The sequence below is a fragment of the Grus americana genome, chromosome 16 (assembly GCF_028858705.1).
Source record: "Grus americana isolate bGruAme1 chromosome 16, bGruAme1.mat, whole genome shotgun sequence".
Classification (NCBI taxonomy): domain Eukaryota; kingdom Metazoa; phylum Chordata; class Aves; order Gruiformes; family Gruidae; genus Grus; species Grus americana.
Genome location: NC_072867.1, coordinates 10,379,570 through 10,401,749, shown reverse-complemented (window position 1 = coordinate 10,401,749; position 22,180 = coordinate 10,379,570). Strand labels below are relative to the sequence as shown.

The 22,180-nt window shown below is 40.8% G+C and overlaps 1 protein-coding gene across 1 annotated transcript in view; it reads right to left on the bottom strand.

Moving 5' to 3' along the window:
- Positions 1-22,180, bottom strand: part of GALNT9 (polypeptide N-acetylgalactosaminyltransferase 9) — a 158,203-nt gene that overhangs the window by 115,296 nt on the left and 20,727 nt on the right. The window contains exon 2 of the mRNA XM_054844821.1: positions 12,044-12,224. Coding sequence (XP_054700796.1) covers positions 12,044-12,224 — 181 coding nt within the window. The remainder of the gene's footprint in view (positions 1-12,043; positions 12,225-22,180) is intronic.

Below are 22,180 nucleotides of genomic sequence, written 5' to 3'. Positions count from 1 at the left end.
AATATACTCATCCCTTGGAGCAAAGAAGAAAATAAACTAATTAAGGAACTATTTGACAACCTGAAGGCATCTCACACAGGTAAAATGCAACTCCAGAGGGCTTCATTTCTAGAGGCTGAGAGGGAGCTTTGTGCATAAGCAATATGCAGAGATGAAATCTCCTGTAATTTAAAGCTGCCTCATGCCTCACTGATAAATTCTGCCACACCACCACCACCACCACCACAAATTGTAGGTGCACTTCTCAGACCTAGGGGATTTGGATTTTGCCCGATGTCTGCCTAACAATTGTCCTCATTTTCGCTGTTTAATTCAGACATATAAGGAGAGATGGGTCTTTGTGCTGGGTAGCCAGCTCTGCTGTTCTGCTCCATTGAATGGCTTCTTGTCATTGCTTAAGCGATCCCTACACAATGTATCAGCTATATTATAATCCTCTACAGAAAACAGAAAATAATATTGCCTTCCCTTCCGTCACTAGTGTTAACCTTCTGCTAAGCAAGGGCGTTCCAGCTTGCTTTCTGGGGAGGGGAGATAAGAAACACTGATTTGGAGTATTTTCCAAGTATTATTTTCATGTATATGCTCATCTATACACCAGAGGTGGTCACAGTAATGTACAGAACATTCTTAACCTAAGAAATTGCAGCCCATACCAAGTTTCTTTGCAAAGAGTAACTTTGCCTCAAATATTCATTAATTATAGACTTAGGCTACTTGTCTTTCTAGGACAGAGTATTTACTTGCACACTGAATGAAAAAAAATAAATACCAGAAACACAGAGCGTGCCGTGCATTTCCCCAGTGATCCTGCCTTTACAACACTTCAGCTACTGAAAAGCCCCATCACAAGTTTTGTGTGAAAAATGAAATTTCCCAGTTGATTTTCCCCAGTGCTCACAAGACTATTCCTCTCAGTACACAGAATCATCAAGAACCACAGAGATCAGGAATCTGATTTTACACCACATTTTACACCCTGATCTCCTTCTACCATATGTGGAGACGGGTTTTCCACCACCTTGGATAGCTGAGGCTTAGTAACACGTACTGCATGATGCTTGTTTCACAAAGGTTATTTAAATGTGCCTGGACAGCCAAGAAATAGAGACAACAATGATCAGCCTGGTGCTGGCTTTACGAAGGAGCCATCAAGGCACAGGCCTGGAGCTCCTGCTCCTCAGGGCTTGCACCATACCTCAAGAGAAGTCTGCAGGCGGGAACATTCAGATGCTGCAGGATTTCTGTGGCCAAAAGGATGCAGGCCAAAATTGCACATACTCAGCTCTACAACGATTTCTTGTTAAAACAGCCAGTTGGTTTGGTAGAAATTTAGGGAAAAGAGTGCACAGACTGCATGGGAAGCAACTGTCCTTGGGCCTCCCTCAAAGTTGCATCTGACCAGGTGACCTGGTTTGACAATGGTTTGTTTTCGAGACCACAGCAGAAGGTTTAGAAGCAATAAAACAGAAGCCAAGAATTTTTCAGAAAGCCAGAGGAACAGAAAATAGAGGCCCCATACTTCAACATCATAAAACTATCGAACAACTTAACTGGTAAGTGCTGATACAGAGAAACAAAACCCTGGAAAGCATCTAGATCAAGCTAACCAAGACAGGGAGCTTACATTTGCTAGTCTGCAACTGTCAGGTACTTCTGGCTCTGGCTAGTTTTAAGAGTGTCTCACTTTTATTAGCACTAAATTCACTCAAAACAGGAGACACGGGCAAAACAAGCAAGAACTGACACTATTAAAATGAAACACTGCATCAACTTGGAGTTCACAATTCAGTTTTATTTCAGACAGAAGAGTAAATTGTCTGACATTTTGGCCTGTTCATGTTTTTATCACAAAGACACAAACAACAACAACTAAAAACCCTTTATGTTATTTGACCTGAAACCTTGACTTTCTTATACTATGAAACCTATCCAAATAAAATAGGAAGCAAAACTAGGTAATTTTCAAAGTTACACCAGGAAGGCGTTTGGAGATAATACATGTCTCACATTGTTAGCAGAACTAAATTTGCATGCACATTTTAAGACAGAAAAGGGGAACGTCATCTCAACCTATAAGAAGAATTCCTTCAAAGCCGTAAGAAGGGTATCAGGTGTAGTGTAACAGAGATACATGTAAGGGAACATAAAAGGAAATGAAATACCGCCCTGAATTCATTGCCTGACTTGTTCTGTTACTTCTTTTTATCCTGTAATGTGGTATCATGGAGTGTAACATAACATGACAGTTCAGAAATTTACAGGAATACCCTTTTCTCCCTGGAAATGATAGCGGGCACAATCAGCCACGGGCCCAGGGGAGGGAAGTGAAAGGAACTTTAAAATGCCAACACACAGCTGCAGGTCATGGCTGGATCTCACTAGTGCTTCTGTACTACAGATATAGACTTACCTGTGAAAGAATAGCATACACAATTTAAAGACAGCACCCCACCACTGCTCTTAAGGAGGAAATACTCCTTCTGCTACAAAAATACTGTGGTGCTCTGTTTTCAAGTTCAGAAAATTACTACAGTCTCTAAAGCACACTTTTTTTTAAAAAAAGCAACCATGTTTAAGGCACTTTTAAACGTACAGATCACACGTGACACATTTAGTCTTATGATCTGTAAGAAAAATTGAGGGATACAAACCAGCTTTTTGATCATTTTTTCTTTTCCTCCCAGCTGCATCCACAGTTTTGCCTCCATAGCTGCTGGGTGGGGACCCTACCCGACTGCCCATGCTGGCAGGTCATTCTTCAACATGTGTTGTTAATACAGAAATTCCCTCCTTTCTGTTAAATGCCTTGGAGCATTTAACATTATTGATTGGATTCACCTGAAATCCTATTCAAGCTGGCTCTCCTAGGTTCCTGAGGAAGAGATTTCCAGAGGACACTACACACTATATATCTTAAGCAATGCTACCATGTCTTCTTCTTCTCCATTAATTATAAAGGCAGCCAAGTTGATCACCTTAAATTAGATGTCTAATTTTCAGTCAATGTTATGCAACCCACCTTAGGTAAACTATTCATGTATTCCAGAGTATGTTCTGGTGCAGATAAACTGCAGGGAATGGCTTCCAGTCTTACTGCATTTAAACACAACATTGCAATCAGTTATTTTTCATGCTCCCTAGTTAATCAAATTCAGCCTTCACTAAATCTACATTTATTAGGGCTGACACTCATGCAGAACTTGTCTTCAACAATTAATATACACAAAGACACTGCAAAAATGTAACAAGAGGAAAATTACTGCATTTGAACATAAGGTGGGTTTTTGGAAAAGGTTGTTCATTTTTATGATTCTGTTTAATTTAGCCTTGCTAGTCCTCCTTTTATTATCCCATGAGTCAGTGTTAATAATCAAGATCTATGTTATATGCTTTGTGGTATAATTAAAGTCACTACTTAATTGGAAAGCCTAGCTAGCACTAAACAAAAGGGAATCAATAACATATCTAATGGGAAAAGCCGGAGAAAACTATCAAATATCAGAAATAACTGTGAGATATTGCCACGTGTCCAGCACTGCTACTATGGAGACAGCATGGAGTCCATCTCACGGGGAGCCTCTGCTTAGGAACCGTGTCCTGTAAAAAACTCTGGTACCATCTACCCAAAGCCAGTGGGGTCACCAACCCCTATGTACAACAGAGCAGAAGGCGGAGTATTGCTGTAGTGCAACCTAGGCAGTCTCATGGTCCTACCTCATGGTCATGCCCTACTGCTGCTGATCAAGCGGAAGCAGTCTGAGAACCTTCCTGATGATCAGATGGCCTCAAAAACTGGTTGGAAAGTTTCTCAATAATTTTTATTATTATTGGGAAATACGGTCACAGTGTTAATCTGTTCCTCAGTCAGTCTTCTCATTGGAAAAATTTAACATTGTATAACTAATAAAATATTCAAAGACATAATGGTGATCTGGGAATTTGGAGACAAATATTTGAGCCCACATTCCAATTAATATATCATTATTTATGCAAAGCGAGCAGAGCTCCAGCAGAAGCTGGTTGAAGACCTACAGTACCTTCATAAACAGGGTCAAGTCATAACTACGGATCTCAGTGACAACTACAGAGGTACAGTGCAAATACAGAGCATGGGGGTGTAAAGCACGGGGGCTGGCTGGTGGTACCTAGGATCCTTCCTAGCCAAAGGAGCAGGTGATTTTTCCCCTCCTTTGTGGGCTTTACACAGTTCCAGTCTGAGTCCTTTACAGCCAAATAGGAAACACTTCCCCAAAATGCAGTGATAAGCCTTTGGCATACACAGGGATGCACAAATAAGCTCAACTGACCCAGAGGCAGCAGTATGATCAAATTTAGGTTGTCAACTGATATCCCAAGTGGGCTGAGTCAGAATTACACCACTAAACACTGTGCAGTAGCTGGTCAGAGTCCAGCTCTCGGCAGAGGAAGCGGCACAGGGACTTACTCAGTCCACGCCATTTCCTTCTGCTCTTGGGCGAGACAGGAAGCCAGCTCAAACTCGAGTATGTCTCTATGAAGCTGTATCACCGATTGTGCATACAGATAGTGGGTGCGCAAAGGCGCCTGCGCTATTTGCAGGGGATTCACATCCCAAGGAAAGCGTCCAGCCTGTGTAACTGGGCAAAGCTGGTTGAGAACTAAAGTCCCAGAGAGCACGTGTACACATGCGCCCCCTTTGCACTGTGCAAAATCCACATCTGGATATTGATTTGGGATTTAATTAAAACCCCTCAGTTAGTTTCATCTCTTACTCAATTTCCTTCCAATAAACAATCCCAATCTGTTGCCCAGATGTAATTCTGCCTGCTCCATTTTCTGTCTTTTTCCTTCTCTCTGCTTTAACTTATGTCATATGTACGATCAGAGTGGTCATAATGGGTTTTTCTGATTTTTAGCAGGGATTTTTAGATTTATTGAGAGTGGGTGCAAAAAAAAAAGTTTCCTATTAAAAAATAAGCTTAATTGAAATCAAAATATTGTGCCTGTACTGTGATTGTGAAACACTGTCAGCTGAAAAACATGAAACACTAAATTTTAACTAATGCTTCACCTTACTGTGACCTGACATTAACCTGAAAGTATCTGTAGAAGCTACTGATAGAAAATTCATTATTTTAAAACTAATTTTTTCATGCGAAACTAAATGTTTCATTGGTCTAAACATTTTGTTTAAATAATCATTTCACAGATGTTCAGCCTGACAGAAAATATTTTTAGGGTTTGTTTTGGGTTTTTTTTAGTTGCCATTTTATGCTCATCAGAAATTCTGGTTCCTGAACAGCAGCGGATCTGTTCCAGTTCAAATGTTCCTTGTGAAAGGGTCCATTACATCGCACTCTGCTTAACCTGGGAAGATTCCTGAGGGTCTGTTTCAGTTTGGAGATTCTTGTGTCATTTTTCTAAGCAGTGCAAAGAACACCCAGTGTCCCCAGAGGATTTGAAAAGTGGGTCATGAGGCAGAGCAAGCTGCAGAGGTGGAGAAAATCAAATAACACCAGGTCTAGCCCTCTCCAATCCACTGATCCAAAAGCTGATGCTCTTTGAAAGCCATCTGCCTTGCTGCCCTGCTCCTGCAGGGACATCCAACACAGACGGGCAGAGGAGCTGCCTGCTCCGACAGCCTCGGGCAGGGTCCGTTCTACCAGACCACTGATCGTCCTCTCACAACAGAGAACTTGCAAACGCATGTATGATTTGGCTCGAGATAACTGCTGCCTGGTGCCTCAAAAAAATCACAGTGAGTCCACAGAGCTCTACCGCCAAAAGAAAGGGTCAAAATTAAAGGCGAGCTCCTTGCCTTCTCAAAAGGCTTGAGCTCACCGGCCGCTGAAGGACAGAAAGGCTGCTTTCTAGTTACTGGCCTCATACTACTGTTATTAAACCCTTGAATGAACAAATCAGAGGTCTATTTACCAAGTCTGCCCCCTTGATAGCACTATTTGATCAATTCCAGAATCCTTTTTGATAGGTAATTAAAAAAGCTTTTCCTTAGGTATAGAGTGGAATGAACCATTAATTACACTTCAGAGCCCTAGAGATGCAATTCCTTTGCTATTGTGAAACGTCTACAGCAAGCAACGAAAATGCTCGCCTCTATAAAAGAACTGAATAAATGAAAGTAATTTCCTCGAGACCTAGATTCCTCTGCTTTTTATGGCTAAAGACTTGAGTTGCCTCACCATCAATAAGTCTGTTCTTTAAGGCTGAATTTTCTCAATACAAACATCCATGACCGTAACACAAAGAAATATCTTCTTTGGCCGATAGAGCCAGCGGACTGAATCCATATATTAGTATTATTGTTATCACTGAACTGCCACAATGCACTTGGCATCAAGTTGCACAAAAAAGATCAGTTAAATTAAAGATCCTCACAAAGCGGCGACAATTTCTTGTAAAAGCCAATTTAGCCATTATGGAAGCTCCGGGATCATATTAACTTTTCTCAAAAGTATGCATAATGCATCACAGCAAGTGGTTTTGACAAGTGCATGTGTGCATACGTGTGGACGTGTCCTGCATGTAAAGAAACCCTAGAAGTTATTTAAGTTGCAAAGTCAAGTGATAGAAAGTTAGAAAATGCCAGATTTACAGGTGTTCAACCTGTTTAATTCAACCCCTTGCGATCCAGCCTGTGCACAAGAAAGAACAGGGGAATTGACGTTATCCTGAGAGACGATGCTTGCGGTTGAAAGCATCTGGTTAGTTGACACTTCCCAATTTTCCAGGATGCCACATTGTAAAACAAACAACTTCCGTAAGTTTTAAAGCCTTTCCCTCGCCTTTAAATGAAATTCCCTAAGGTTTTGACTTTTTCTGCATTCTTCATCTTCGATAAAGTCAAAATCTACTGTCATATGGGGCCATAGCACCTCTGTCTTCATGCATGATTGGGAAGGATTGAGTCTGATCCTTTGTTCCTGGAGCGCAGACTTATATTTTGTGCTACAGCTGGCAGCAGTGAAGGCTGTTATTCCCCCAAAATGGCAGATGGACATCTGCTGCTGTTCCTGAAGTCTATTGTAGCAATACAGCATGTCCCAGCTAAACCTGCTCTCCTTCTCTACTCTCAGAACCCCTAACAAATTAAACCACTTGCAGACAAATGTCTACGCAGGGGTTTAGGTGGCTGACTCTGGGCACTTGTGCTGGAAAGTGCAGGATCTTTATGAAAATCTCAGCTGTGTGGCTCCAGATCTATTTTTGGTTACTCAGTCAAACACCGGTCCTTTGACAGTTATGGTAAGAAAGGCATGCACACAGCCCAGCAGATTTCACGGCATTCCCATGGGTAGGATTCAAGACTATTCTACATCTATATGTATTGGTAGAGATAACTGATACAAATACACGTGCTTATGCGTTCTCATGCATATATGTAAGGGTCATTGGCCAACACTTGATTGATCTCTACTAAGTACTCAGGTTGATGTAATCACAACACTCATTTTGAATATGGAAGAACAGAAATGGAAATCAGTCCAATAATATTTCACCATTAAATAACACTCTTCCTAGAGAACCACAGAGCAAGTTCTAGCTTAGCCGTGTGCTTCCAAAGGAAAAATAACCTGTTCCTTACAAGAGAAGCTTCTTTTTTTTCCATTGCACAGAGGAAATAGGGTATGTTAGTGAGGGCTAGAAAGTCCTGCTAATACTTTAACTGCTGGGAAGAGAGATCAGGACATTAAATATACCGAGCTCTCTGCAATATATTTTCCACAGTGATATAGCCCTTGAAAAACTTCAGCGCACTGGGGAGCAAAGACGGGGCTGCAGCAGCGACATGCAGAGACCTGTGCTACTTTCCTTGCCCCTTCTTGTGGCTTGCTCTTAATTTGAGAAATGTTTTTCAAGTTTGATATGTGCCTGTATGACAGGGGATGAAAATAATTCCATAACAAGCATTATGAATTCCCTTGTAACAAAAATAATCCTGCAAAATTCTTTTGGCATTAATGTAGATTTCATACATAATAAAAACTTCAGAATTTAGATACTTAGTCAGTACTAACCAGACCACTATTTTGGAGTTATTTTCATGTATTTTAACAGACAACAAGATATCGACCACTTTCCACTGAGTGCATGAAGCAAAATCTCATGTCAGTCCAATACTAGGATGATTAGCCGAACACTTCTAAATACTCATCAATCAACCATAATGAATCCTGAGTATTGTGCTTGACGTTGATCTCAAAAGCATTTCATTCCCACTTCTCAGTCCTTGCATCTTCTCAGAGTACTCAGCTGCTTCAAGGCAAAAGTCACCATTAAGACATATAATACATTACGGAAAGATCAACTGTAAAATCAGCCCATACGATTTAGGTGAAATCCAACAAGAAATGAAGGTAACGTTCAAGGTCACACTGAATAAACTTACAAACCGTTAGGGAGGCTTTGCATTGTTTTATAAAACAAAATTGCAACTTCTCTATATTACATGTCTCTTGAAACTAAACATAGCTTGAAATATCAATTCACAGTATGTTTTTGAACTGTTTCCCCAGGGTTGTCTGCTTTCAACACAGAGACAGGGCAAGCATTCAAGCTGTGGGAGGTACAATATCACCGAAGAAAAATTTGAGACATACTTATTACACCACGTTAGGATCAAACTATAATTTTGTAATTATTGTGTGAATTGTAATCGCAAGCAAGTTATTTACTGTCATTGCTTCGATTTGGCACACAAACACAACATGCACAAAATCTGCTCTTGTCTCCTGTACTGACTTAGCGACTCCTGTCGTAAAGAAAAGGCTTCTGAGTTAAAGAAAGGAGTATCTGCACTGGCAGCAGCAGGTAGGAAAGCAGAACGCAATGCGAGTGCATGGGAAAAGCATCTCGAGAGCACGACTACCCACCCAGGCTTGCAGACTTTACTGCAGTGGAAGGACATGGAGGTGACTCCAATTTAGGAACCTTCATGGTCACGCTGTACACCTCTTCAGTGTAACATATTTTTTTTAATTTGCTGTGTGGGGATGAAAATACCTCTTGAAAAGCAATTAAACTGCTCAATGTTTACTGAAGCTATGCTAGTAGATGGAATAAAAGGCTTATTTTACCAGAAAAAGACACTGAACAAAAATAATGAGGAAGTTCAAAGATAAAATTAACTAAAGGATAATATTTCTGATCAAATTTATTTTAAAAGACAACTAAGCCTTGAATATTACACATCCCACATTTGCATAGCAAAATCATATTTACTTTCATAAGTTGTGTCTATGCAATGCAGATTTGAGTATAAATTCTCCTGGTTCATACCTTTAATACCTACTGGTGTGTGCAAATATGTAGATCTGCACATTTTAAATGGAAGCCAGAATGGGGAGAAAGTATGGTTTAATACTTTGGGAATGTGAATCCAGATAGGTGTTTTTATTCATGGACTGGCCATGGACTTTGTACATTAATTCTACCTTGCTTCTCAATTTAAAAATGAAAACTCCTCCCTTTTTAAAAACGAAAAGTTCTGGGAATGACACGAATATAAATCACAAGTAGAGGGAGGGTCGATTTAGATTAGATGTTAGAAAGAAATTCTTTACTGTTGGAGTGGTGAGGCCCTGGAACAGGTTGCCCAGAGAGGTTGTGGATGCCCCATCCCTGGAAGTGCTCAAGGCCAGGTTGGATGAGGCTTTGGGCAACCTGGTCTAGCGGAGGGTGTCCCTGCCCGCAGCAGGGGGGTTGGAACTAGATGGGCTTTAAGGTCCCTTCCAACCCAAACCATTCTGTGATTCTATGATAGATTGAGACAGGCTCAGCGATGAGAGCTATTATCAAGAGACAGAGAGATGAGACCATTGGGCAAGTCAGCACACAAAGCTGGAGAAAACAAGAGTGGTTTTCCCAAAGCCTATCTCAAAGATCTGGAGACTTAGTTCTCTCCAATACATAATTACAGCAGAGTGTCTAACCCAAACAGAAAGTCAAGCTCAGCTTTGCCTTATGGTTATGACGCCCGACTATCATCTGTTAGGTAAGCAGATGTGGTCCTACATGATGGATAAGAAGAGGTTGATAGGGTACAGAGTGAAAAATGCCTCTCAGAGAGAGTGAGACCTCCCAAGAAAGATTGTATATGAGTAGCTGTGTATTTGAAGGGGTCAGAGACAAAAAATGCTGCTCATGAGGAGACCAGAAATTTCTAATAGAAAATGGCAACCAAATGGCAGCCAAAGCTCCTTTGATATAAGTGGATAAAACTCTTCAAATAATATGAGCTTCTACCTTCTCCACACTTTCATTTTTTCATAGCAAATTCAATCTGAAGGGTTTTCCTGTGATTTGTATCTAGAGATAAGCGTTTCAACATCTAGACCTAACTAGAACCACCTCAAAAGTGTCAAACCACCACAAGCAAGGCAGTTCTCCCAGTAACTCAGACATTAATCATGCAGCAGGGCCTTATGAAATTCCCAAAATGAGCACATCAAAAAGCTTATCTGAATGACTCATCAAAGCTTCCAGGTAAAACTGTGGAAGAGTATAACCTGAAGTGAAACATCACTGCATTGCAAATGCTCTCATGCTTCTGACAGCCGCTGAGCTAGATTCGAGCTCTGCAACCTTTGCTATTGTATTTCCTAGTAGAGCATTCTCATTTATTATCCACCTGACCGCAGCAGCTAACAGGCCAGGTCGAACCTTACTGACATTCATTTGAAAAACTCCACACAGATTTTAAGGGTCTTTGGACCAGATCTGATGCACAACTCAAATATTTGCATAACCATAGACTACTTTTTCCCCAGAATAATTCCATGATGGATTTTTATGATATATCAAGAGAGATGGAGAGATAAGACCATTGGACAAGTCAGTATACTTGCATCAGATGTGATATCAGAGCAGTAGATCTTCTTCTCTTTGCTACTTCTTCTAGGTTTTCGTTTATATAGCAAGTGTCTGAGAAAAATGCTGAGTTAATACTTCTGAGATTAGATTAATATGTAACACAGCTAATGAAATTTGTAGTTAAGCTGAAGTTTTGTTTTGCTGGATTTTTGTTTTTGGCAGCTCGAACTGACTAAAATCCTAATTCAATTGCAATCTACTCACAGAGCATAGCTGTTTTGCTTGGCTGAACTTTTCTCGCCACTTAATAGGATACTTTTTTATTTAACTTTTAGTTCTGCCTAGGAGCCCCAGTGGGTCTTTTAAACCAGAAGATTATTATTAGAAATTAATTAAGTATTCTTTTCAATTCTGTCTCCTGAGAGTAACTAGGCATCGCTGCTGATCTCCTCTGCATTAAGACATTACTGATTGTCATTCGTAGGATGACAGTGTGGATGTCTCATCTGGAAGATACATAACTCCATAAATATGAAAGATTTGAAAGATATTTAATACAAAATATAATAAATCAATGCAAATATTAAACATATAATTGCAATGTCAAACATAGCACAGGCATGTGAAGACTATAACACTAGAATAAAAATAAGCACACATTCCAAAGACAAAAAAAAAATCTCATTGTAATTGTAGGATCCCGACGGAGTACACTTAGTCCGTGTTTCAGCACACTGTAAACCCTGACTAAACAATTCTAAGAACATCAAATGCAATTAAAGAAAAGGCAGTTGATTTGATGTTGTTGTATTTTTAAGCGACCAATACCTACGAAGAGTTTGTTGTCACTGACCCACCTTCCATTACACATGACTACAAGAAGCACAGCCTAAGGCTCCCACCTCTGATGGTGGGCTCAGCTGGCCCTACCTGGCTTTCTCTAAGTGAACCAAACCCAATAAGCACCAATATCCAGGTGTAGTTTTTGATCTGAGGCCTTGAATATGCATATTAATGCATTACTCACAGAATTAGCTATGCATTTAACATGACATTTCACGCTTGAGATGGCAGTTGGTCTTTTTAATTTTCACTAAACTCAGGAGTATATGTATGACTAAGTGCTGTCATACTCTAACCAGGAAGGGATGTGAAGAGAAGAATGCCACCACGGGTGAACAGAACAACAATCAATCACTTACTCTTATTAATAATAAGGAATTCAACTTACTTTTTTGGTCTGTAGTCAGGGATGGACCTGTCCAATGATATCCTGTCACTGAGCTGGGCATTGTAACCATATTCTTCATACTTAGTCTCTGATTCATGGCTGTCATCTCTCAGGGTAGCAGCCATTCCCCCCTGGCCCAGGCCTCCTGGACCTTCAACTAATCCCATGGGCTTTGCAAGACCTAAATGAAAAAGAAAAAAAAAAAATCCGATTATTAATACAAAGGAAATGGATCTAACCTCTTCTGTGACCACAGAATGTTTTCAGATCAACAAGATCTGAACTCTCATGAGACTCAGTTCTGAAACCTTCATGGCTCTGTGGAAATTATCCTTAGCTTTTCAAATCACAGTCCATATCAACGCATCTTGTAGTATCAGTGCATAATTATTAAGGAGCAAACTATAAAGAATCAATTGGTAGCTTTCATGATTTCTCCTTTTTCATGCATAAATCCCTGGATACAGGAATCTTGTTTCCAAACATTCCAAAATACCTAATTATCCTTAAGATAATTAAGATAAATTTTCCTCTTAAGAACTGGAGGCCAGGCCCTTTCCCAGTATAGCGCATTATAGCTCCATTCATTTTAAGGGAGATATATTGAATTTCTACCACATGTAGATCTGCCGGTTTAACTCCATGTTAATGTCAGTTCTGGAATAAGTGTTGGAGCTGAGGCATCTGCTCTGTGGCTCTAGGACCCTCTGCAGCATTTGAATGGTTCAGGTTTGGTTCCCACACTGGGAATACAGCTATGTGACTGGTCACCAGCTGCTGCTGGGTAGGAAATACGGAGTAAAACTGATTTCACTATGTGAGTCAATAGATGGGTCATTTGGACTCAACTGCACACCTCACCCAGCCTATTCCAGCACAAAGATGTGCTAAAACTATTAGGCAGCTGACACCCTGTCTCACCTGGGAATTACTGCAGATCCTTCAGATCTCTGACAAATGAAATATATATATTACGTAAGATAGCTCTATACGCCCATCTGATCCCACAGGATCAGAAAGTTTGGACACACTTGAGCTAAAACGATTAGCCCCACTTGGTTACTGCTGAGACAGTAGCCAGTCAACAATGCATTTATAGGTTTCATTCACTGGTATATTACTGGTCAACTCAAAAATACATGTAAACCAAAACTAAAACGACATAAAAAAATGCCCATATGATCACATCGCCAAGAACCATAGCAACAGGCATTTAACTTGGTGCCGAATTCTTATAAACAAGCTCCTCAAATATGCTGTGTTTGATGTCAAAGCTTTTCCTATCTCCTAGGCTCACTATCAACAAGTCATTGTAAGCAAAAAATTTATTTATAATTGTCTTGGCAATATCATACAGAAATGTGCAAATATCCTCCAAATCATCTACAATGCAGAGCAAAACAATTAGAGTTTGACCTGCTCAAGATTTTTCAAATTAAGAATTTTTCAAGAGGAAAATGTCATTATTTCAACTAAACAATTAAGAGAAAGACAGAAAGAAACTGTCAACATTTGCTAGTAACAAACATGCAAGGCAGTACAAAGCTGAGACTGGCTTCTCCAAGTCACAGTAAGGTCTGGGACAGTTTAGTGCCTCATGAAGGAATGTCTCTTGCACCTCATTGCTAACACTGTCCTCACTTGTTACAGCTCCATCATCATCTCTGCTTAATTACAGGACAGAACAGAGAGACAGTGGTTCGTTAGTGGTCTGAAAGAGTAAAGTTAGCATTTTCTACTGTACTGCTTATGGGAAAATCCTGTGCTAAGGTTAAGTGCAACACTACAAATAGTCTGTCTGAACATTAAAGAACCAAGTACCTGCAGTACTCAGGAATTTTGGTACTGAATTTCAGACATTGCCTTGTACTGCAATCAGTGATCCCAAGTCAGGACAGACCTTGCTCATACTTGTGTCTTTGATGTCTTCATGCTCCTCATCATCATGCACTGAAATGCTCAACCGTCTCAGAATGAATCATGGGTCTTAGCAGGAGCGGGGAGGGATGAAGAAGGAAAAAAGGACACCCTACAGAAAAACATTCTTGGCATAGCCAAGCTTTTGAAAAATTCAAACAGCTCCAAGCATTCAAGCCTAGTGAGTTGTTGAAAAGAAGGGAAAACAAGAGGCTCATGAAGCCGTGGTCTCATTATAGGTGTGTGTGGGAGATGAACTCCAGGTCTCACTAGCAAGGGAGATTGAACAGAGGTATGAGCAGAAACCCCACAGGCCACGCACCCATGAGGGGAAAGTAGAAAGATAAAGCTTCAAAACAGCATATTTTCTAGGGTATTGTATTAATGGGACACAGAGAGAAAAGACCAAAGTACAGAGCTACTGGAATTGATACTGATGCTTAATCAATAATGAACTTCTTCAAAGCTGTAAATGAAACAAAATGCTTGGAAAAATGAAAGATATGCTCGAGGCAAGGGAACGTGGTATTGGTAGACAGCTTTCTCCTTCAGTCAGGCACATTGCCGAACTAGGATCTTGGACCACCTTTGATGATCCCCCAACTTTGGGTAACGTAAACCAGAGCCCTCCCACTGTTTAACGACTACTCTTCCTCCCAGGCCAGCTATGTTGTCTTCCTCTCCCAGACATGTTTTCCTTCAGTCAGGTATGTACCTAACCCAGAAGACAAGTAGGAAAGTGCTCATGTCCTGTCTCAGACTGCACAAGGAGAATGCAAGAAATTACTTCAGCTGCACTGACTTGAGCCCCAGTAGGATGGCAGAGTGCCTATTTCTGCTCATCACCTTTCTGCTAAAAATAAACCCCCCCCAAAAAATCACAAGGAGTTACCAGCACAAGCCACTAAATTCTAGAGAATTTGGACCTGATGCAACAACTACAAAAAGTAAGCTAGAAGTTTCCAAAGATTATTATAATAATTTCAAATACCTATATAGTTTTCATTCATGTCTCATATTATTCTTGAATTCATGAAACTGTTCAGGTATATGCAGAAGCATTTAGAAAGTTTTTGCATACTTGTTTCAGCCACGCTCCTCCTCTGTGCAGAAGTAGAGGGGGTAAGAGTCTTTCTCGTGATCTTAGGCTGGCCACATGCATCTCTGCCCAGCTGCATTTTCAGGTAAATGGAAAAATAGAGATGTGCCTCTGCTGTTCAAACTTCTGGACAACAGGATCTAGCTGATGAGTCAAAATTTCCTGCTGACTCACACTGGTAGCAATGCACTGAGACAAATCCAAATGTGTTGAATTGCTGCTTACTAAGAGACACAACTGAGCGTGCTGAGTCTGGATAGAACTTATGACACTGGTTGTCATTCTCTAGTGCAATCCTGACCGGTTCTATCTTAATTATTACAAATATTATGATGCCTACAGTTTGCTATTAATCTACAAACACACCAAAAGTTCGTACTCTGAATGACTAACATTAGCCCAATGTGATCTCTTGAAAAACAGTATTCTTGCCCCTAAAAACTGAACAGATTTACTTCATACATCACAAACAGCTCTTCTTTATTGCTCACTTTTCTTTGAAACTTTATGAATCTTTCTTCCACTAAAACTGGTTCAAAAATGTCTGAGAACCTTCCATTCTTGCTTGCAGCAATCATCATAAAGCAACTGGGTTGGCATCAAGTGATCAACCTGCAGCTGGTATTATACTTCTGCATTCTGCAGGGACAGGGAGAAACTAGCACAAGGGAGGCTCACAGTTAGGAATTGATATAATCATGTCTCCAACTGGGTCATGCAAAGCAGGAAGCTGTAAGCAAAAAATGTGATATCGTGATATTTGGGGTATTTAAGAAGGACTATTTGCTTGTTCTAATGAAACAATTTTCTGTAAGAAAAGTGGAGAATGAGACAGTCATAGTTTCTGTTGAAACATGACTAAAACTCTTCAAGAGTTGTGTTGCAGTTAGTGATTTCAAACAACAGAAATTCTTTTACCTAAGTGAAGACTTCAATATACATTAAATATTTCTGAAAATATTGTAGGGAGCTTCATTTTGAAGGAAATTGTAATATTTTTCCCTTTTGTTCCAATTTAGGATGAGAGGCTATTTGACACTTTGACTAGCTTTAGTATTTAATATTACTTCCCTTGAAGAAATTAGAACAGAAGGGCCTAATGTTGCCATCCCTGGCCTGACAACCAGTGGTTGCTCAAGTAATTACAGAAATTACATGTCTGAGACTCTAAAAATCTCCCCACCCAAAAGGAAAAACACAGCAGCCAAATATTCCTGCATGATACAGTCTTAGCCTTAAAAGACACTAATAGCAAGCAGTGATGCTGCACGCCTCTGCTTTAGTTGCCCAATATACGGCATCTTAAAGGGGGGCTCAGTTTCAGAGAAAAGTCAGCAGTTCCCTCAAAAAAAGCAGGCCTTATTAAAAGGGAGTCAAATTGGGCACTTTAGAAGTTAAAGAATCCAGAAAACTAGACACTTCATAAAGCCTATCTCCTTGAAAGACTGCAGTGTGGAAATTCATTTGCTGGTCATTTGGAATTATCTGGGCTGGATTCTGATGTTACATCAAAGCAGATTGAAGATGACTTCATGTAGTGTGCTTATTTGACTTTAAGCAACAATTTAATTCCAGCAGTTGAAAACTTTACTCTTTATACTACGTGCTCTTGCAGTTCACAGAACAAAACACTTGCATCTTTATGGAACAAGTAACAGGGAAATGAAACTTTCAACCCATAGGAAGCATCAAGCACTTTGCTATTTTTTCTTATGAGAGTAGTTAGATAGCCTTCCAAACCATGCATAAATGGCAATTATTTCATATACCTTTTTCATAAATCTGATATTCTAGCTCTTCATGCTGCTAATCTGATCTTGTTCTAAGAAAGAGTCATCATATGTCTGACTAACTCTCAGAGAGTGCTTTGCCCCATGACTACCTAAGTCAAGATCATAACTCCGCTAACCCTCAAATCCACAGTTATCTGCGCTGGTCAGCCTTTTCTGAAAAAAAAAAACAACCAAAACCAAAAAAAACCAAAACCCACACCAAACCAGAAAAGGGGTGCCAGTTCAGCAGCATCTTCTCAAAAATGTTGGTCTTAAGAGATGGAATCAAGAGAGAGCAGATGGCACACAGTGTCCTCAGGTTTGGCTGAGGCAGAGGCTGCTGGTGAACAAGACCCACATTTCAGCACGTACACTGTGTCCTCACCCAAGCGGTGCCCTGCAGTCTGGGACCACCGAGCAGAACCTTCTCATCAGAGGCCTTCCAGCATGCCAGACATGGGAACAATGCCTGGGCGGACATGGAGGAGCAGAACACTCTACAGCAGTGCTCCCACAGGATGCATAGGTGGGCTGCCAAAGACAGTCAGCAAAGAACAAGTTATTTGTACCTTACGTCTTGGATGTTTTTTGCTCAGCAAAAACCCAGGGACAGCCCACAGGAGAATTCATTCCTGCAGGTCTTGCCTACTGGAACAAGAGGGAAAGGCATACGTTTCTGGAAACACTGCTGCTCAGCAGACACACAATTGCTATTGATTCTATATGCTGGGTGTTCAGGTCCTACAGTGATGGGGAGCAGTATAAAAGCTAAAAAAGACAGATGGAGAAGTGCTTCTGGTTTGACTTCCAGCATATATCTGGGTTTTAACCAAGGCAGATCAGATGAGAGAGCTTTTCTGTCGTCTTCTTTTAAAGCTTGCTGCAGACTTCCAGATCTTCCTCTTATCTTTGAGTTACCTACCCATGGGTCTCACTAGCACCCATTTCACCCATTTTTCCATGGCTTGTGAAGCCATTGTGGGCAGGGTACAGCAGCATTGCTGATAGCGTAACCCTGTGGCTTGTCTCAGAGCGAAGGACTGAAATCATGCTGCCAGCTCTGAAATGGTGATGGACAGAGAGAGGAGAGACAGAACAACAGTGGCAATGCCCAGCGAGCTGCTATTTTTAAAGCTGTCTTTTCTTTAAATTTTTAGACTAAAAAGATCTACAGCCCATACACTGGGATCAGTCATACCCAGTTCAACACCACAGATGACAATGAGGTCACAAATAATTAGTGTCTGTCATTCATTTCAAATTTATTGCTCTTACTGCAGAGATTTCTGTGTAAGACAGAAATTGCTGGGAGAATGGAAAGCAGAATTAACTGGTCTTAGTTTCTTAACCAGATTAATTACTCTACAAGATGCATCATTTTCTAGGAAGAAAAGAGACCTTCTATTTTTCACCATAAACCCTGTCACAATGGGAAAATTACTAAAGAGATTGATGTGAGAAACTGTGGCAAAGCAAGATCAAACTACATCTGTGATTATTTTAGTGTCTTTTTTTTTTTTTATTTGCAACACAATTACAGGCAGCTGTAAATCAGGTTCAGCCAAGGTTCTCAGACATAATTAACCTTTTGCCAATTCAAAATACAAATAAGCAGTTGAAAATAATTATACACCCACGTTCACAATAGCACAGGCCTGTTCTTAGCCTTCTCCTCGCCTTCCTGCCACTGCTGGCAAGGTCACCTCCCCTTCAGCAGCTGTGGCTCTGCTCCCACTTCTTTCATCACAAGTCTGCCCAGGTGGTTCCAGGGATGCTGGGCACAACCACGAGGCCAGCTCCATCACCAATGCCACCAGATTCAGTAAGCACTGACAGAACTGCTGCAAAATCTCTGAAATGCCCTTGCTACCCCGAGCCAATCTTAGGTTGAGCAGGGCCCCAAAGCAAACTTTTGAGCTTTACCTATGCTTAGACCATCTGCACTCTCAAATAACTACACAGAAGTATTCTGGTTCCTAGCACCTTAAAAGGAGGGAATAAAACATTTCCTTCTAAAAAACCTGGCACAGTCACCCAGCAGTTTTACCTGCGACTCCTGAAACAAGTCTCTCTCTTTTAAATGGGAAACATAAAACTCATCAGCAAAACAGTTGTTTCCTTCCTTTTCCAATTCTGATCTCTCTGTTGAAAACATCCCTGCATACCTTGTAAGACAATAAAAATCTTTAGGTCCTAGTTTAACCAAGGGGGAAAAAAAAAAAAATAATTCAGGGGCAATAGCAACTCTGCATAGATTGACGAAGGTGACTTTTAGCATTGCCAGTTATATTTTTGAAAGAAGAGAAAAAGGTTCATAGACTCTAGAATAGGTTCAGTAACATAGCTAAAACAAGACTCAGCTTACAACATTTTTTTAAGCTAGTTCTATACAAAACTACCCGTCTGGAAGCAGCTATTAAATAGTTGCATCTAATGAATCAGCCCTAATGTTTCTATCTTGAACTACTGTATCGTGCTAATTTCGTAATCTTGTTCTGTTTCAACTCGAAACTTCAGATGAAGGTTACAGCCTCACTGACTGGCGTATCTGAAGGCACAGAGGAAAAAATTGGTCTTCCTCCTTCAGGAGGTAACAGTGCATGTTAGAGTGAAGCAGATGCACAAGAAAAGCAGCTGGCTGGAGGAGGAGGAAGAAAGAGCAATATGAGCGAGCTGTTCAACACTAAGCAAAAGGTCTCAGCTCATAAGTTGTCTTGCTGTTTATAGCTCCGTTTTAGTGATCCCTAAAAATAACTAAGAGGAACAAGTTTCCTTAAGTAACGTGTTTACATCAGAAAGAGGCTGAATTGCATGAACAGTGCCTTGCCGCTCGTACACGCCTAGCACAGCCCAGGGATGCTCTGATCGCCTGCTCGGTTCAGTGCGGTGCCCAGACCGGGTGCTAGAGGAGACATCCTGGGGAGATGTCCCTACGGGGCACAGTTGCTACAGCCAAGAGAAAAGGTGCCATGAGATTTGTCTCAATTCCAAACTGAGCTGATGAGTCCCACTAGGCAGATGGTTTGACAAAGAAGAGACATACAGAGGCAACAAAATGGCAGCAGCGACTGCTTGTACAAAATGTATTGAAATCTCTGGATAAAAAGCACCCAAGTTATTCACTACATTCCAAGCAGATTTTGGGCTTGAGATTCAGTATCAGAGAAAGATCTCTCTTTTCAGAATTAAACAAAACCCTTCTACCTTGGATACTTTAGCTGTTGAAGTGCTCCAGGATAATGCTTTTGCACTAGCTTGTACTGGTTCCCACGTCCTTTCACTGGGCTACTGAATATGAAGCAGCCCCCGCTATACAGAGAGTTACGGTACTTGGTGCTCTACTGCAACTGTCACTGAAATCTCGTAGGACACCCAATGCCCCTTGAGGTTGGAAAGGGTCATCCTACCCACCTTTGGCCAGAAATGATCTGCTGAAAGGTTAAGGAACTCCCCAGGATTGCACAAGATGTGGTGGTGGAGCCAGAAACCAAAACCAGCAACTGCCTGAATTCTTATCCTGTTGTGATTAATTTGGGAATTAAAAAGCATCCTCCCTCAGTTTCTAATGCAGGCCTACTCTGGCAGAACCTGAAGCATCTTCTGCCCACTGGCTCCCTGTGATATCAGCAGGACCTAACAGTGCAGAGTAGTATCATATGGCATCACATGTAGAATGGTATTTCTCCCTTCTCCACCCTATGATACCACCCTGTTTCTGCCAAAATGCTGAGCAAGTTTCACAGCCTATGCTTTCTTTTTTCCTCCATCTCCTATGCTGTATGCTTCATTTTTGCCAAAGGATTCCATGCAAAAATTTGCCAAAACCAGGTATCTGCCTCTTTCATTGACCCCTGTAAATACTGCACAAACTATGGTTAATGAAGAAATGACTGTAGCTGAAGAGTGGCGCTCTGATTTTGCCTGGAAGGATATAAAAAAATTGGTTTGTCCCACAAGCATAAACTTGCTGAATGCATTAACAGCTTAGTGCACCAAAATTAAACCTGGAAAAGTAAAAGCATTTTGCAGTTGCAAGCACAAGGATCAACAATATCCAGGAAAAAAAACCCCACAAAACCAACAAACCAAACACCAAACACACAAGAAAAAAAAAACCACCCAAACACCTTATTTGAAACTATTTCACTATGTGACACTATTTCAGTCAACTTTGCAAACAGTAGTATGCAGCATGAGGAGTCACTAGTGTCTGGTTCATGATTCAATCTAAATGTTAAACAGAGCCTGGCCTTTAATTTCTGCATATCCCAACTTCCCATATCCCAAATCAGTTTCTCCTGCCACCACCCTGCAGTAAGCCTACATAATATATAAGATTTGCTGCCCAGGGAACTGATCTGAATTTTGTCCATATCAAAGGGGCTTACTTTCTGAGCTAGAAGGAACGCTGTATGTGGATGAGATTTAGTTTTACATACAGAAACATTCACCAAATCGCACTCCACAGGGACACAGGCTCCAACTCACTGCAAAGACAGGAACAAACAAAACCCCATCCAATCTAAAAGACTCCAGCACTTCCATTTATCTGAAATCCAAAATACAGTCCTATTTTTTATAGTTGTAATCAAGTTTGCTGCATCCTTGCTTGAAAGATTTATGTCCCCTAGTATCCAGTATCAGCCCCAACTATCTCTGAAGATATACCAGGGAGAAGACAAACAGTATTCTGCAGCTGATGGTTTGAAAAGGAAAAAAGTACAATAACTTGTAAAGCTGAAGCACTTAATGTGCAACTTTTTTGGCTCTAGAAACTAGGTGGTGCAATGTTTTTTTACCTTGACCTCATCTCCAGACCCTTCTGTCTATCTGTTCAAGTGGGAGCCTCTCAACCTTCATCCACAGATGACTGACAGTCCTGCAGACATTTATCTGTGAGAAGGCTGCTGAACAGTGGTGAAGGGATGAAGCGATTTGGCGGCTCTGTCTGTAGGAGGGCTGTTCCTTTTCTGCCCAGAGAAGCTAGTCAGGCAGACAGAATGCAGAATCAGGAGCCTTGGAAATAATGTAGATTAGGATAAATTATCTGGCAAGAGGACTAATATCCACCCCCTTATGGTGCTTTGCCCTATGTTTTTTCTTCTTTTTTAAAATGGGGACATTTCCTGGTTGCAGAGAGCACTCAGAGGCACAACCTAGGAATATCTGTCAAGTGCTCAAAGTACAGTAGATGGAAAATGCCATAAAAATGCCCAGGGCTGTTATCAGCATCTGGGCTAGAAGCTGACCCTTTTTCCATCCTACACACTCTGCCCCTACCATATTGATCTATTAATCCTTAAACCCTTTATAGTAAGCCCTACCGGGACAGGATTTGCCCACAACAGC